Below are 18,334 nucleotides of genomic sequence, written 5' to 3' on the forward strand. Positions count from 1 at the left end.
TGCGAACTCTGACAGGCTACGTACGGCGTAGCTTGCGTAGGGCCCCAGCGTAGCCTTGCGTAACTACGTACTACCGTAAAAGCTCTGTGATTGGTCCGCTTTGGTTGCGTCACATGATTCCGACTTCTGACAGCTCGCTGGTAGCTATATAAGGCTGACGATGACATCATCGGACAACCCCAACCTAAAATAGCCAACTCAGCTTAGCTTTGTATTGTAGTACGTTGGACTGAATGTTGCTAAATAATGTACAGTACAGGCCAAAAGTTTGGACACACCTTCTCATTCAATGCGTTTCCTTTATTTTCATGACTATTTATATTGTAGATTCTCACTGAAGGCATCAAAACTATGAATGAACACATGTGGAATGATGTACTTAACAAAAAAGTGTGAAATAACTCTAAATATGTCTTAGATTTCAGATTCCTCAAAGTAGCCATCCTTTGCTTTTTTGTTAATAAAATTAAAAAAAAATGTTGTTAATAAAATATATAATAATATTAAATATATATATAATAACATATTATTATTAACACATATTATATTTAATATTATTATTATATATTTTATTAACAACAAAACAATTTTTTCCCGGATTCGGACAGATTTGAGGGATACACATTTGAGGGAGCTTCTGACGATCAGAGGGTAGTATAAAACTCTCTTTGATCATCAGATGCACTTCTTCACGCTTGTCTCGATTAAAACAGACAGTGATTGGTTTTCTGCACTGTTGTTGTTGGATACACAATGTATTTGTATATTATAGGTTCAATTTAATAGGAAAAATATACGACTCCGGTGGGACTCGAACCCACAACCTTTGAATCACTTCGACAGTGTTTGACCTAGAAGTCCAATGCGCTATCCATTGCGCCACGGAGCCACCTGTTGCACGAGAGCAGAACTTACCGTATTGGCTTTGTTACGTATGATAAAGTATGTCATAATGACATTCTTACGTTTGATACAGTATGATATTTCTCGAGTGAAGGTTCAAAACGAATAATAATACTATTAATAATACCTTTATTTGTATAACGCTTTTTTTTATTTTTATATATATATAATAAATTAATTGAGAAACACGAAAGTCAAATCAAATCAAATGAATCAAATAATATTTCAAACAAACAAACAAACAAAAAGCAATAATTACATGCTAGAATAGATGTTTTTTAAAGAGAGATTCGTGATCAAATATTTTGCTGTTCCCATATCTCCTTGACAACCAAGCCACAACCAGAGAGTGTGGACAGGAGAGATTGACAGGACTCTGGTCGCTGGCTTGTGTAAAGATAAAGAGATTTATGTGCCTCCGTGTAGGAAGACATGCATTCTCTTTGCAAAGAAGGCCAACGCTAGATGGCGCTCTTGTATAGAATTCGCATGTCAATCGTACCTAAGAGAGTACTCTTTCTAAGGTCTCACCTTAGCAAGCAACTTAGAAAAAAGCTCCCCTATATATAATAATAATAATAATAATAATAATAATAATAATAATAATAATAATAATAACACATTAGACTTATATAGCGCTTTTCTAGACACTCAAAGACGCTTTACAAACTGAAAAGATCGAGTAGTAATAATAAAAAGAAACAAAAAATAAATAAAAGAAAGTGTAGGTGTCTAATTAATTTTAGATTACTAAATCTAAATCTATATAGTATATGCCATTCCCAAGTCCCATTATTATCTGCCTAAACTCCCTGCCAGCACCGCGTTGTGAAGCCGGCTATGTCAGGGCAAGGGTGCAAATCAGTTGCATGACTACACACATGTTACAATTAATTATCAAATTATCAAATTATTATTATTAAATTCAATTAAGAAACTACAAAAACATCCCCTTCATTCCACAAACTAAACTCAGACATGGCTGTAACAGGACATTTACTAGGAAAAAACATTAGAATATAGCCTACATGGTAGAAAAACCTCTGCACTCATCTTCAGCTGCCTAGGTAGGTCTGCTTCCAGCACTGACATGATACCCGCAACTCAGACGGGAGGAGGGAGCCAACGAGCAGGTTGCAGGTTGCAGGTGACAGGTGACAGGTGACAGGTGACACGCCCCAGCAAGTGGTAGACGCACAGAAACGTCCTGAACATGGTTGGAAAAAGCAAATTCAGGGAGAAGGCAGAAGGGTACTACTGTCACAAGCTGCCAAAGCCGATGCATTATACGTAATGATTCGGCATCGCTATTCCGTTACTTGTTTCAAGGGGATTACATATTGCACTATATGGAAAGGAGTAGGCCTATGTTTGTTCGAAATGCAGTTTGAAGTTCAAAACATCCTCCTCCATCCTCCCTATGGCCGGAATGGACTTGCATGCAGAATGAGAGTGTGCCGTAACACATGGTAGATAATAAATAAGAAAAGAGGGAACAGATAAGAGGTAGAGATAAGAGGGAGAGATAAGAAGGAACATTTAAAACGGAGACTGAAGTACACGCGCTAAATGAGGCACACTTGCAGACAGATTACTTGCTGATATTTAGCTGGGCCTTCTTCTTCTTAACTGGAAATCAACAAAAACACTTCATTTATACAACGGGTCAGAGAGGCGATGACTTCTCTGAAATTAGACAAAGTCATTTAGGCTACTCACTACGTGGGTCTCGGGAAAAAAAGGTTATATACAACATGGTCCCCTTTCATAGACTACCTAGAAACGTTGTCTTTCGCTTGAATTAAGGCCTTGAATCTTGCAATAGAAAGGTTTTTCTCCTCCTCTCCGGTTTTTCTTCTCCCTTGTAAACCAGCTTTGATCGGGGGACCATCAAGAGTCTCTTGTCGTCGGTCGGATCTGAGCGTCTCTTGTCGTCGGTCGGATCTTGCGCTGGAGGCATGCATAGTCCAAGAGTTCTGTGGTGTAGTGTGGGGCGAGGTCCGTTTAGGGCTTTAAAAACGAACATGAGGGTTTTAAACTTCAGTGAACTTTAACAGGGAGCCAGTGTCGAGATGCCAGGACTGGAGAGATGTGGTCTTTCATTCTGAACCAGCTGCAGACGGTTCAAAGTCCCATCAGCGATCCCCGAAGGACACAGACCCTCCACTGTCCGACAACACATTCTTCTAGGCCTGCATCTGTGATGTCATGTGAATGTTAAATGTATTGAAAATAGATTAGCCTTCATTAGGTCCCTGGCTTTTATTTATTTTTTTATTGTTTTTAGTCCTTTTATCTTCTCTCCTTTTAATTGTTATCATATCTTGTATTGTGTTGCATTTTATTAAGTGTCCTGCACTTTACCTGTTTTACATTGGTGCTCCTTATTCGCTCCCCGCCTGTGAAGCACTTTGGTTCAGATGCTGCTGCATGTAAATGTGCTATATAAGGTCCTGTTCTCACATGAAAATCTGAATCATGACCTGGAGCAAGTGGATGAGATTGCAACATTGTTGCATAACTTATTTCTCTGATTTGTGTTCTCACAGCCCTTTATGTAAACGAAGTAACATACGCAATCGAAGCAACAGACGTGGTAGTTGAGAAAAATGGGAAATTACCCGTTCATCCCGCTCTTATCCAGATCAACACGCATGTGCTGTTGTTTTCCTATGGACAGCCTCGATGCGTCGTTTCTAACCGGAGCGAAACCACCCTTTTCAAGCGGAGCACCCGTTGGTTGTTTGCTCCGGGAGCGACTTCGAATCCGCGTTCTCACAGCTCCAAACGACTCAGAGCAAAGCGAATTTGATCCTAAACTCCGATTCCAAGTGAAGCAAGAACACACCCTAAATACAGTTGACTTGACTTGACTTGACTTGACTTGAAAAAATACATATATTTATCTGGGCCACTTGGAGACTTGCCTTAGACTACTTCCAAGGTATGGAACCATCTTTCCTTGGAAAGTAATGGAACATTTAAAAATAAAAGTTAATTCACTGAATCCTGCAGAAACATGTTAAAACACACTTCACTGTACGTGACAACAATATCTTCGAGTCATCAAATAGTTTCATTAAGTAAAATAAGTGTATTAGTAAAACACGGTAAAGCTCAGGAACTTTTAAAACTCTTGGGGACTGAATGTCATTAGCATTAGTGATATCGTCTCGAGGCTGAGGCCTTGGGTCTTCTTGGGGGAGCAGCTGGGCTTGGATGTTGGGAAGAACACCTCCCTCAGATATGGTGACCCCCCCCTCCACCCAACAGCTTGTTCAGAATCTCATCATTCCTCACTGCTAGTTGGAAGTGCAGGGGAGCGAGTTCCAGTTCTAGAACTTCAACTTCCTAGAACGAGAACTTCAACTTCCAGTTCTAGAACTTCAGCACAGAGGTACTCCAAGATGGCAGTGAGGTATACTGCAGCGCCTGCACCTATGCGGGCGGCGTCAGTTTCCCCTTCCTCAGCAGACGGGCGATGTGCCCCCACAGGAAACTGGAGCCCTTGTAAAACCTTGTAAAAGGGGTCTTTTGGCACAGGAGTCAATGCACCCCGCTTGCCTATTCAGCTGTTCCCACTCAATCACTACAGTTATGACCACAGCGCTCTCGGTATCCCATCCTAACACTGGAATGCTGCAGTATGTAGCAGGTATTTGTTAGGCCCTGGTGCTTTCCTACCAGGCAGCAAAAGGGACAGCCCCTGCATACCGGCATACCTGCAGGCAATGGTCACCCCCCAAACTTCAGCCCGTGCACTCCGCTTTTCCATCTCTGCTGGCCGACTGGCCCCACCACCTCTACGCCAGCGGCTCCCCGCTGGTGGAATGAACTGCCCACGGCTGTCAGAACTGCAGAGTCACTACCCATCTTCCGCACCCCACCACATGGATCCAAAAGCATACCCTCACTGAACACTTTATTAGGAACACTATACTAATACTGGGTTGGGCTTCCCTTTGCTCTCAAAACGGCCTCAATTATTCATGCCATTGTTTCCACAAGATGTTGCAAACATTCCTTTGAGATTCTGGTCCATGATGACATGATTGCATCACACAATTCCTGCGTGCAGATCTTTCAGGTGCACTTTCAACCTGCGAATGTCCCGTTCTACCACATCCCAACGGTGTTCTATTGGACTCAGATCCGGTGACTGGGAAGGTCACTGAAGAACACTGAACCGAGTCGCTGTCATGTTCATGAAACCAGTTTGAGACAACTTTTGTTTTGTGACATGGTGCATTGTCATGCTGGAAGTAGCCATTAGAAGATGGGAAAATTGTGGCCATGAAGGGATACACATGGTCAGCAACAATACTGTGGCATGATTGATTGGTATTAACGGGCCCAAAGTGTGCCAAGAAAACATTCCCCACACCAGTACACCCCCTCCATGAATGAGAAGGTGTTCCTATTAATAAAGTGTTCAATGAGTGTGTGTCATGGACAAAGATATTGGCACCCCTGCACTTCCGTCAGATAAGGCACCACTTCTCCCAGAAGATTGTTGCAATTACAAATACTTTAATGGTATTCACATGTTTATTTCTTTTGGATTTGCATCGGAAACAACACAAAAAAGCACAGAAAAAATGCCAAATCTGATATCATTCCACACAGAAAAATTGACTTGAGCATGGAGAAAAGAAAGAAGAGCAAAGAATTGTCTGAGGATCTGAGAACCAAAATAGTGGAAAAGCATCGAGACGATATCAAGGCAGGCTACAAGTCCATCTCCAGAGATCACAATGTTCCTGTCTTCACTGTGATCAATGTCAATGATACACATAAAATAAACAAACATAACATGATAGACACATGATGCACACATAAAATTGTTTCTGGTGGACAAACTCTCTCTCTCACACACACACACACACACACTGGTTGTTGCCCTCCACTTTTGAAAGTTATTAAGTTATACAAATGAACAAATGAACATGTGTGTGTGTGTGTGTGTGTGTGTGTGTGTGTGTGTGTGTGAGAGAGAGAGTTTGTCCACCAGAAACAATTTTATTACAGAACAGGTCAATAGTGTTCTTGGTAACTCAAACGTCACATTCACTCAAATATTTATATATTATAATTTATATAAACCAGGTGAACTGGTACAACCATGCATACACGATTACATTAGGATATGGGTTGAGCATACAACCCTAAAAACTGTATCGTTGCGTCCCTGAGACATTTTAAGATCTTTTTCTTATAATATCTTCACATTCAGAGATTTTCCAAGAGGCTAATTTGAACTCTGTATTTAAATGTCAGTCATTCAAATTCAGTTTCTAATGGCACATATCTCTGCCCTTAACAACCACTCGCCAGGGGCCCAGGGCCTTGCATACTTGCATTGCACATTGTGTCCAGTCTGGTCGGGCTGCGACACACAAACAGCGTGACACATTTCACATCAACACCTCGCTCCGTAATTCAGCCAGCCAGCACTTCGTACACAACACAACAGCCAATCAGATCTAAAACTGTTTATCCAACAGCCAATCAGATCACAGACTGTCGTCCAACAAGCCAATCAGATCAAACACCGTTGCAGGCGATGAGAACAACAACGCTGTCCTCATATCCACTATATCAGTCAGCCAGCACTTGGTACACACACACAACAGCCAATCAGATCAAACACTGGTTGTCCAACAGCCAATCAGATCAAAGACTGTTGTCCAACAAGCCAATCAGATCAAACACCGTTGCAAGCGATGAGAACAACAACGGCTGTCCCTCATATCCACTATATCCTGCCTGGGGGCGGAAGTCTGGATTTCTACAGCAAACATTAATGATTCCAACACGGAGGACTGTCAGGATCTTCCTCCTTCTCTCCCATTTGCACGCCCATCATCATCATAATTATCTTAATTAAAAAAAAAAATGCGGATCTTTTCATCGCTTACATCTTGACATGCTGCTGGCTCGGTTGAAATATTCCAGCGCACATTTTTTTTTCACCAACCGGGTGGAAAATATCTTGACGTCAGGATCCTCGTCCGTGTTTTTCATGACCATCATTGATCATCACCTCCTGTGATATTTTTCCGTCTGCAAAAACTGTGCAAGTGCAACATATTCACTGGTAGGGTCGTGTGTGTGTAGCCGGACACTCCCGATCATAGGAAAGGATTAAGTTACTGTTCTCAGAGGAGGATTATTTTATTGGCTTCCTCTTGTCTTCTGGGCCTTTTTTCTTTTCCCCCCAATTAACAGGCTGCTCCAAATCGAGGTACAGTTGAGTTGTTTGCATGCAAATGTATTATGATCTATTATGTCCTTCTTTGTAAACTGTCTTGCTGTGCCCTTTTTACCTTTGCTCATCTCATAATATGACCTCATTAACCATCGTTTACCCCACCACACTCCTCTTTACCCCATCATTACTTTTTTCTACATGTTCTCCTACACCCCCCCCAGTATTAGAGGTTATATTTCTGCTCCAACCTATCCTATTCATTTCTTACATGCATGGGGATATGCAAACTGCAAATCGTCCATTTGCAAAAAGAAAACCCCACTCCTGCACTGTGACTGTGACATTTTATTTTTCCACATTCAAATGATCTGGCAACATGCCAAGCCAACACTGGTCTATTATTATCAGCACTCTGCAATTCTGTTTGACTGTAGTTAAACACATGATAACACTAATGGGTTACACTGTATGTGCACAGGCCAACTGAAGGCATTAGGCAGCACCCCTCCACATGTATAGAGTTACACCCCCTAGGCCCCTACCTTCATCCAGTGGTCATCTGTGCTTCCCCCACCCTCATCCAGGGGTCATCTGTGCTCACCACCCCCCCTCTCTCTGTTTTGGCCCCAGGCAGATCATGTCCTCTTGTCCAGTGAGCCGTGACTGCTCTTTAGAACCGACCTCAGTATGTGGGAATTTGGTTGATGTGATTAATGATTGATTTGCTTTTCCCAGCATTAATAATATATTCAATACATGTTACGGAATAACCGTAACTTGTGTTAACTTGTTGGTTATCTTCATAGACACTGCCAAGTCTAGTGCACTTTGAGCTAGAAGGGATACACATAAGCAGCAAGATTGTCTTTTTTAAGAAAGCGACATTAAGACAAACTTGATCATTTCAAACATGGCACATTTGACAGACTCGTGACATTCATATTCAGTTCCTCTTAAAAAATGTCTAAAACAGTTTTTGAGGAACCTTCTAGCGTGGTCATTTTGTAATTCCGAAATTCTTTTTTGAATGTGATTTTTTTGGTAACCTGCTCACATAGTTTAAAAAAAAGGCACAGCAAGAAAACGTTCTGTATTCAGGGTTCCCACGCATCCTTGTAATACTTGAAAGTTTGTGAATTTGATCAAAAGAAATCAAGGTCTTAAAAAATGTTTGGGTCTTGAAAGTGCTTGAATTCCCCTCTCTAAAAAACAAATACATCTTCAAAAATGTTTTACTTAGCTCGTCAACTAGTTCTGTCTCAAACTATGCTGTGTTGGGTCCTTGAATTTGAGGGAATTGAGTCTTGAAAGTCCTTGAAAGGTGCTTGAATGTGATGTTTCAGAAGGTGTGGGAACCCTGTAACTTGGTATGGTAACTATGGTAACACATTTCTCTCTATATTGCAGCCATGTCATTCCGAAGAGGTGTGGTCAGGCAGAGCAAATTCCGGCACGTCTTTGCCCAGGCAGCGAAGGCGGAGCACTGTATCGATGACGTCAGAGTGTCCCGTGTGACATGGGACGGGCCCCTCTGCGCTGTGAACCCCAAATTCGTTGCAGTCATCATCGAAGCTGGAGGAGGGGGGGCCTTCCTGGTGTTGCCCATCAGCAAGGTACGAGCTTGACCACTTCACCTTCTCCGTCCAATGTAACCGTTGGACCAGTACTACGAATACCGTTAGCCTCATAGCATAACTGCCTAAGTCATGCTTCACTTGTGGTCAGCCGAGCCATCTTTGTATGTAGTGTCAAAAATGCCTCTGTCAAAGAAGAGATGACTTGGGCAGATAGTGATTTTGGAATGTAACAAGCATTCTGATAGGCTGATGGTGATGGCATAGAGGCAATAACGCACAGTGAATCAGCAGTGTTAGGAGAGTAGTTAGATAGAGGCAGATATCTCAGTTTGGCCAAAGTATGACTTAGACAATTATGCTATGAGGCTATCGGTAATACATCCTTCATGTCCTAATGCACATTGATCTGAAATGACTGTATTAGTAGGTCAGCAACTCCTCCCCCTACTAATGCTATATCATGTACATATGTTACGGTACATGTGGGAAAACTACGGTTAGGGTTAGGTGCTACGTCGACTTGGTACATGCTGACATGTCTAACCCTACCCCTACCCCTAACCCTAACCGTACCCCTACCCCTAACCCTAGCACCCTAGCACCTAACCCTAGTTTTCCCACATGTACCGTATTCCCACATGTACCATAACACATATATACACTTTCACAGTGTCTTAAAATCAGTGAGAAGAAGGGGGAACACCACTGTTAGTACTGAAATCCAGCCAGTATTTTCTGACTCATCTTACCTCATCTCCCTCTCTCTGACAGAGCGGCAGAGTGGACCAGGCCACCACGCCCACGGTGTGTGGCCACGCCGCCCCGGTGCTGGAGATCCAGTGGTGTCCCCATGACGACAACATCATCGCCAGCGCCTCGGAGGACTGCAGTGTGAAGGTAGCTGATGTGTGACGATAATAACAGTCTTAATGGCCGCCACACCAGGGATCTACGACGCTGGTCTTAAAAAGTCTCAAATCAAGCAATCCAATTTGTAAGGCCTAAAAAGGTCCCACATTCCACTTATTCAGTCCAAAAATGAGGTGCTAGGTCTTAAAAATTAGATCCTGCAAGGAAATCAGTCCGACCATCTATTTATGCGGAAATTAATCAAGCTGGAACCAAAAAAATGCCAATTCACTTCCTTTTTTGTCTGTATGGCAGTGAAATCCCTAATTTCATCACCTCGAGGATGACAAAAAGCTATCATATGGTGTCGCGAATAGGTCTAAAATTATATTCAAAGAGGTCTAAAAAGGGTCTAAAAAGGTCTTAAATTTGACTTGTTGAAACTTGTAGGAACCCTGCACACGCATGCATATCATATCCAGTCATGAGACTACTACTACGGCAGTGTGTTGACATACAGAGCCAGGATTTTACAACGCGTTGGATGATTAGATTAGATTTATTGTCCCCCAGGAGGAAATTCATTTTCACACCACCACTGTACAGTATACATATATACATACAACACCGTATAACACAGACAACAACAGACAGTACTACACATGACAGATACACAAGTACACACACTCAGCGCGGTCTGCTATTTATTGATGGTCAAGTTATATGTTCTAAGTTGTGAAAATACCACCGCTCATCTGTCATCAGACTTGGCTGAGGTGCTGCAACTGGAGAGTATCAATAGAGTGCAAAATAACAGCAACTGTCACCTAGTGACTAAGCATCAAGGGAATTGTAGTCTTAGATTCAGTGGACTACAAAAACATACACAAGTGTTCATGAGACAGGAAACACCCAAAACAAATATGTACAATATATATACATAGCAGAACCATAAAAACAATAGAGAAATGCTACAAACATGTTCTATGTTCTACCTTGTTGTTAACAAAGCTGTTGTTGTCGACCTTCCTTGTTGGTTGAAGGTGTGGCAGATCCCTGACGGCGGGCTGACTGGGCCCATGACGGAGGCCGTGGTGACCCTGGAGGGGCACAGCAAGAGGGTGGGCATCCTGGCCTGGCACCCCACCGCCTTCAACATCCTCCTCACCGCAGGTAGCCTCATCTGTCTAAAAGAAACACACAAAAAATGTTTTCTTCTATCACTGAGACTGCCAACGGCCCCTGGCCTGAGCTAGATTACTCTTCCTGCTACGACTGGTGGACTGATGATTCACTTGCTTAGTCAAATGTATCGATTGTAAGTCGCTTTGGAATAAGGCGTCTGCTAAATGCCCAAAATAAACGTTTTAAAATCCATCTCAGGGGTGCAAACGTGTCACCTTTTACTGCTAACTTAGCAGTTCTTACCTCAAAATAGGTCATCCATGTGAATCGTCAGACAAAAAGAAACAATTGGCGGGGAGGGGGAGGGGGAGGGGGGGGGTGGGTCAAAGTCTCATCCAAGTCACATGATGAGCGAGCTAACTAATCTTCCTGTCTGCTAAACTCCACTGCTGTTGAAATAACTTTTAGCTTCAGGCAGCTAGGTACAGTTCCAGACAGCGTGGAGAACACAGTCACGGTAAACTGTTTTCGAAGTACCGGTAATTAGGCAGGTGTTAAGCTCCCCTGTTAAAACCCATCCAGGACTCTCTACAGTTCACTACCTGAGCCTTTCATATCAATGGTTGTGAGGGATAAGGAGACACGGTCGACGACATGTAGTCCCTCCCCTGTTTTTAACCTCCAGCTGACTTCTGTGAAGAAAGCTAACACGTTGTAATTGTGGACAGTGAGAGTTGAGGGACAGCTCTAAAACCCACTGGAGAGGTGTTCCATGACAGCATGACTGTTAAATTCCCAATGAGGAGGAATTGAATTTCCGTCCTGCAATTAACAGTACACACAGTGCAAGTTTAAAGGAAAATGTGCTTATGGTAGACACAAAATGAAGTACCCGTGTCTGTTTCTTGGGCTATTATGCCAAGATTGTGTCTGTATTTCCATGTGTCTTTATCTGCCTGTTTTTAGACATTGCCTGCCTGTTGTTTGTGGGGGTTTTTCTTCGAGTTTTATGTCTGTGAAATTGTGCATCTTGTGGATTATGTGTCTAATAAGATATTTGTCTTAAGATTTTAAATGTGTCTCTCTCTCTTGTTCACTGTCTCTCTCTCTCTCTCTGTCTCTCTCTCTCTCTCTCTCGCTTGCTCTCTCTCTCTCTCTCGCTTCCTCTCTCTCTCCCTCTCACCCCCTCTCTCTCCCTCTCTCCCTCCCCCCCCCCCCCTCTCTCTCTCTCCCAGGCGGTGATAACCTGGTGTGTGTGTGGGATGTGGGCACGGGGGAGTTGGTGTACCAGATGAGTGAACTCCACCCTGACCTGATCTACAGCGTGTGCTGGAACAAGGAGGGCAGCGCCATCTGCACGGTCTGCAAAGACAAGGCCCTGCGCGTCATCGACCCCCGACGGGGGACCGTCCTGAAGGTACTTCCTTCCTGTAGACACATGCAGATGAATCATGGGAATGAATGCCTCATAGCATAATTGCCTGAGTCATATTTTGGCCAAATTGAGATATCTGCCTAACTCTCCTCTCCTAACACTGCTGATTCACTGGGCGTTATTGCCTCTATGACATCAGCCTATCAGAATGCTTGTTACATTCCAAAATCACTATCTGCCCAAGTCATCACTTTGACATAGGGCATTTTTGACACTACATACAAAGATGGCTCGGCTGACCACAAGTGAAGCATGACTTAGGCAATTATGCTATGAGGCTAACAATTTTCTGTCTGCCGATAACGCGACTGCTTGACACTGACGCCGCTCTGCTACGTCTGATGTTTGCCGCGGTCCTCAGGTGAGGGAGAAGATCCACGACGGTACCAGACCCATGCGGGCCGTCTTCCTGTCTGACGGGAAGATCCTGACCACCGGGTTCAGCCGCATGAGCGAGAGGCAGATGGCCTTGTGGGATACGGTGAGAAGCCGTTCGTTTCGTTACATTACTCTGAGCTTAGTGGAAGTGTCAGAAAGAACGAGCAGGGGTGCAAACTTGTCACCTTTTAGTGTTTTTTTACCTCAAAATAGGTCAACAATTTTCCTAAATGTTCTTTGTTTTCAGGCAAAGAAAATAATGTTTGGCACCTGATGAGGCGGTCACATAACATAACAGCACTCTGATGACTCATAGCAGAGGAGGGAGGGAGGGAGGGAGGGAGGGAGGGAGGGAGGGGGGGGGGTTGTGCTGATGTGTCATGCCAGTACAGGTGTTCTAACGATGTCCATCTTTATTGCAGAAAGATCTCTCAGAGCCCATGGCCGTGCAGGAGATGGACACTAGCAATGGAGTTCTCATACCTTACTACGACCCCGACACTAGCATGGTCTACCTGTGTGGAAAGGTATAGCACACACACACTCACACACTCACACTCACTCACACACTCACTCACACACTCTCACACTCACTCACTAACACACACTCTCACACTCACACTCACACTCACACACACACACACTCACACACTCACAAACTCACACACTCACACACTCACACACACACACACCCACACCACAACTGTTGCTCCGAGCGCGTTGCAGAAATAACACTGATTACCAACCGACTCATACGGATGCGTGCTGTATTCACTGGGTTATGGTGTGTCTGTGTCTGTGTGTTTGTGTGTGAGTGTGTGCGTGATAGTGCGTGGTTCAGACGGTCCTCCTTACCTGTTGTGTGTCTCTCAGGGGGACTGACCTGTTGTGTGTCTCTCAGGGGGACTGACCTGTTGTGTGTCTCTCAGGGGGACTGACCTGTTGTGTGTCTCTGTCTCAGGGGGACTGACCTGTTGTGTGTCTCTGTCTCAGGGGGACTGCACCATCCGGTACTTCGAGGTGACGGACGAGTCTCCCTACGTCCATTTCCTCAGCCTGTACAGCAGCAAGGAGCCACAGAGAGGCGCCGGCTTTCTCACCAAGAGGGGTGTGGACGTCAACAAGTGTGAGATCGCCAGGTGAGCAGCGCAGAGCAGAGCAGAGCAGAGCAGAGCAGAGCAGCAGGTTTTTCTGCATATCTCTCTCTTCAGGATCGTTTATTTTGTCGTCATGGTTCATAAGTAGTACCTGATCTTTTGTTCTCTCTCTCTCTCTCACTCCTTTCTTTCTTTCACACCGTCCCTCTTTCGTTGTGTTGTGCTGTGGTTCATCCCTCGCTCTTTCACAGGTTCTACAAACTGCACGAGAGGAAAGTGGAGCCTATTTCTATGACAGTGCCACGGAAGGTAAGATATTTAGATTAGATTAGAATTTTTTTTTTTTCTTTATTGTTATTGCAGAGTACAAGTACAATACAACGGAATGCAGTTTAGCATCCAACCAGAAGTGCAAATAGTGATATAAGGGCATGATATATAGACTGCAATATACCTTTGTACCACTGTATATTGCACATTGCACATGTCTCCTAACATAGCTTATTTTATACTCTGCACATTAGATACTGTATATAAACTACCTCACTGTACATAGCTCATAACTGTATATTGCCCATAACTGTATATACCTCTAAACCAATGTACACGTTTAGCGACAGAACACACAACATTCTGAATAATTAGAGCCCTTTACTCTTATTTATGGTTAATACCCAAAGTGTGGTGTATGCCAAAAAATCCAATGATCATTCTATGGATGTTTAAAATAAATAAATAAATAAATAAAAGCATAATTGTAGCTGTAACTCCTATGGGGCGGATGTGGCTCAGGCGGTAGAGCCGGTGTCTAATGATCGCAAGGTCTGCAGTTCGGCGGTTCAATCCCAGACTGGCCATGTGGCGAGGTGTCCTTGGGCAAGACATTGAACCCCAAATTGCTCAAATATGCTTTGGAATAAGGTGCTGTATAAGTGCAGTGCATTTACCATTTACCGAACTTGAATCAGTAACGTCCCCCACTCTTCTTCCTCTCGCCTCCTCAGTCAGATCTGTTCCAGGGCGACTTGTACCCGGACACGGCTGGGCTGGAGCCCTCCATCCTGGCCGAGGAGTGGATCGCCGGCCAGGACGCGCCGCCCCTGCTGGTGTCCCTGAGCGGGGGGTACTCAGCCCCCCCCTCCAAGCACAGAGACACCCTCAAGAACAAGCCCAAGCTGCACGCTCAGGGGGGGCCCGGGGGGGCGGGGTCCACCTCCGGCCCCCAGCCAGCTGGGAATACCGGGTGTCCCACGGCAACCCCCGTCTCCAGGGAGACCGAGGGCGACGGGGAGGTGAAGGCGAAGGTCGTCCGAGAGACGGAGGGCGCGTCTGACAGGGTGAAGAGAGAGGTGAGAGAGAGAGAGACGTCCCTGTGTGGATTGTTTTCGGGAATCACAGGCCCTGTATATGTGACCTAGTGTTCTTTCACTGACTAAAACATAAATCATGCTGATTGTTTTACCTCTATTCTCCCTTTCTCACTCTCCCTCCCTATCCTTCTCCCTCTCTCTCTCTCTCTCTCTCTCTCCCTACCTCCCTCTCTCTCTCCCCCTCTCCCTCTCTCTCTCTCTCCCTCTCTCTCTCTCTCTCTCTCCCTCTCCTTCTCTCTCTCTCCCTCCCTCCCCCTCCCTCTCTCCCTCCCTCTCCCCCCCCCTCTCTCCCTCCCTCCTTCCCTCTCCCTCTCTCCCTCCCTCCCCCTCCCTCTCCCCCTCTCCCTCCCCCTCCCTCCCCCCCTCCCTCACTCCCTCCCTCCCTCTCAGGAGGACGTGTTGAGTGAGGTGCTGGCGGAGGTGAAGGCCCTGCGTTCGGTGGTGCTCGCCCAGGGCCAGAGGATCGAGCTCCTAGAGAGGCAGCTGGCGCGCATCGAGGACGGGGACGTGTGAGGGAAGAGAAGGGAAGGGGGTGCAGAGGCGCCACTACACCCAAAGGGCATTCTTTACTAAAACTCCATAGAACCATAGCCTTACTAGAAAAACAACAGTACCTTAAGCTGTGCGGCCGCGAATGGGAGAATGTAGTTTTTGAAGTGTAGCTCAATGACTTAACTGTGAATCACAGTTTTTCCCGCGAAATGAGGTCAACTATAAAAATGAAGGCGCGGAGACCATTTTGGATATGTAATATGAAATATGAAATCTTCTGCTTTGCTAGATAGATAAGTAAGTGGGTGGTATGGTGAAGGGAATATCGTCTGCTTAGAGTGTTAATTCCGCAGTAAGGGAAAGTCAACGGTTTATATGAAGGGGGCAATTATGGTAACATGATTTGAAGGTGTAGGCATAATTATAAAAAAAATAAAATGAAAAAATAAAATGCCTTCATTTGTCACTCCAAACCTATGGTATGAGGATTCAATTGTACACATCAATCCTTATGTCAAAATGGCAGTTTTACATGTGTCTCACATGTCAATGAGTATACTGCAAACAACATATATACACTCACTGAACACTTTATTAGGAGGTGGTGTAATGGTGTGGGGAATGTTGTTTTGGCACACTTTAGGCCCGTTAATACCAATCAGTCATCGCTTGGAAGCCACAGCCTATTTGAGTATTGTTGCTGACCATGTGCATCCCTTCATGGCCACGATGTACCCATCTTCTAATGGCTATTTTCAGTATGATAATATATATCCATTATTATTATATGCCACAAAGCAAAAATCGTCTCAAACCTTCCCAGTCGAATAGAACACCTTTGGGATGTGTGTACCATGGGAAATCCCACAGCTTGAAAGTGCAGCTGAAAGAAAATCTTGCATCAAATCATGCAATCATGTCATCATGGGCCAGAATCTCAAAGGAATGTTTCCAACATCTTGTAGGAATCAATGCCTCGCTTGGAAGAATCGAGGCTGTTTTGAGAGCAAAGGGAACCCCCTACCCAGTATTATTATACTAGTGTTCCTAATCAAGTGTCCAGTGAGTGTAGTGTACTATATTATGCATATACCCTCAGAAGATGTTACCAGGTAGAGGGACAGGTCATTGACGATATTGCGTTCATTGAGGCACTGATATTGTGTATCCATTAGGGGTGTTTAATCAGGTAGGAACAGCTGCTAATTGTGATGTCATATCAGACTTAATACTTCATTGTGATGTCATATCAGACTTAATACTTCATTGTGATGTCATATCGGACTTAATACTTCATTTTGTGTTCACTTTCTATACATTTGTACATGTATGGCTTTATATTATTATTTTACCACTCTTGTTCTATTACAAGGATCTATTATTCTATTAGTTGAAGGTATAAAAGCATACCCCATTGGAGGTGTTACCAATATAATTGTGTATTCTATCCTATCGCTATACTGTTTACAAAACTGCACCAGTTCATTATGATGTAACTATACGTTGTGTCGAATTGTGCTCCATGGCACCTTTTCGGGAAAAAAGAAAAGATACAAAAAAAATATGCAGGTCAATTATATTGATTTTGATAAACTTGCTTTTCGGAATTTTTACGAATTATGTGAATAATACAAGTTGGAGGTGGTTGCTAAAGGATTCCTATCACGTATGACGTTAATCTCTTTTTGTGTGGTCTTTTTTTACCTTTAGAAGTGAATGTAACACTTAATTTGTGCTCTCCAACTAATGCCCCCCTCCATGATGTCACAAGGGTCAATTTGACCCAGAAACGTATATTATTATCATTTGTCGCATATTGTTACAACCTCCTATAGTACCACTCATAACAGAGGGTTTCAAGTAAAAGTGTTACCTAGGGATAATTTGTTCTGAGTTCTGAACGAGTTTAAAGTAATTAAAAAACCATAGCAGTTCTGTGAGTACTGTAAGGCGTATAACTAAAAAAAAAAGTCACTGATGAAATCTGAAGTTTTTTTTTTTTTTTTTTACTGTGTGAATGACATAATCCAAGTCAGTAGAATCGAATTATCTTTAGACTAATATAGAGGCAGCTGTTGTTGTTTGTATTTGAAGATAGAGAGAGAGAGAACATAGGATGCTCGACTTGTTGGATAAAACAGAAACATTTAGATTTTTTTCGCATTGATTAGTTAGGTTACCTCACCCTTCAAATCCAGGGTATTGCAGACTCCGGTACATTCTATGACCAGGCTCATTCCATGATTATTGACTTGATTGATTCATATTTCTGTATGCACTGTTCTACCCCATGTTCTGTGTGTGGTGGTTGTAAATCAATGAAGTGATGAAATGACACGACACTGTGTACAACTCCAATAAACACACTTCCTCTTTTGCGGGTTTTTTACGATGGACACTCATTAACACTAGAACAGCCGTGCCTTTTTACTGACTAAAAGAAAAATCTGCTATTTACACACAACGACCACTAGTTGGCATGTCTTGTAAATTAGCCTGCTTCCTACACAGAAAAACAGCAAACTAGCTTTATACTAGCTTATCCTGATGTGGTTTTGAAAATGTAAGGATACTGGGGTGGTAGAACGCACATATCTAGGAAAGGTCATGAAAGGAGGGTCCTGAAATTTGGTCACAGGGGTCAAATTACTCACAAGGGGTCAAATAACCGCTCATGGCTGATTGTGTGTTAACCCTCTACTCAGCTGACAAGAAAGTGTAGCTCAATGACTTAACTGTGCATCACAGTTTGCTGCGAAATGAGGTCAACTATAAATTAAGGTGCAGAGAGCATTTTGGATATGTAATATTAACTCTTCTGTTTGATAGATGGATTAACACTCTTCCTCTTTTGCGGTTTTTACTTTTTTACTTCCCTTTCTTTCTTTCGCTTCGTC

The 18,334-nt window shown here is 43.6% G+C and overlaps 1 protein-coding gene across 1 annotated transcript; it reads left to right on the plus strand.

Moving 5' to 3' along the window:
• Positions 1 to 6,737: 6,737 nt before the first annotated feature.
• Positions 6,738 to 17,713, plus strand: coro1b (coronin, actin binding protein, 1B). The gene is made up of 11 exons (XM_080544256.1): positions 6,738 to 7,147; positions 8,522 to 8,727; positions 9,463 to 9,588; positions 10,584 to 10,713; positions 11,901 to 12,082; positions 12,462 to 12,581; positions 12,901 to 13,005; positions 13,472 to 13,617; positions 13,827 to 13,884; positions 14,580 to 14,924; positions 15,336 to 17,713. Exons 2-11 carry the CDS (start codon positions 8,524 to 8,526, stop codon positions 15,456 to 15,458), a joined length of 1,539 nt encoding a protein of 512 aa, XP_080400382.1. The 5' UTR covers positions 6,738 to 7,147; positions 8,522 to 8,523; the 3' UTR covers positions 15,459 to 17,713.
• Positions 17,714 to 18,334: the final 621 nt, after the last annotated feature.

The sequence above is a fragment of the Nansenia antarctica genome (assembly GCF_963989245.1).
Source record: "Nansenia antarctica genome assembly, chromosome: 13".
In the NCBI taxonomy this organism is placed as follows: Eukaryota; Metazoa; Chordata; class Actinopteri; order Argentiniformes; family Microstomatidae; genus Nansenia; species Nansenia antarctica.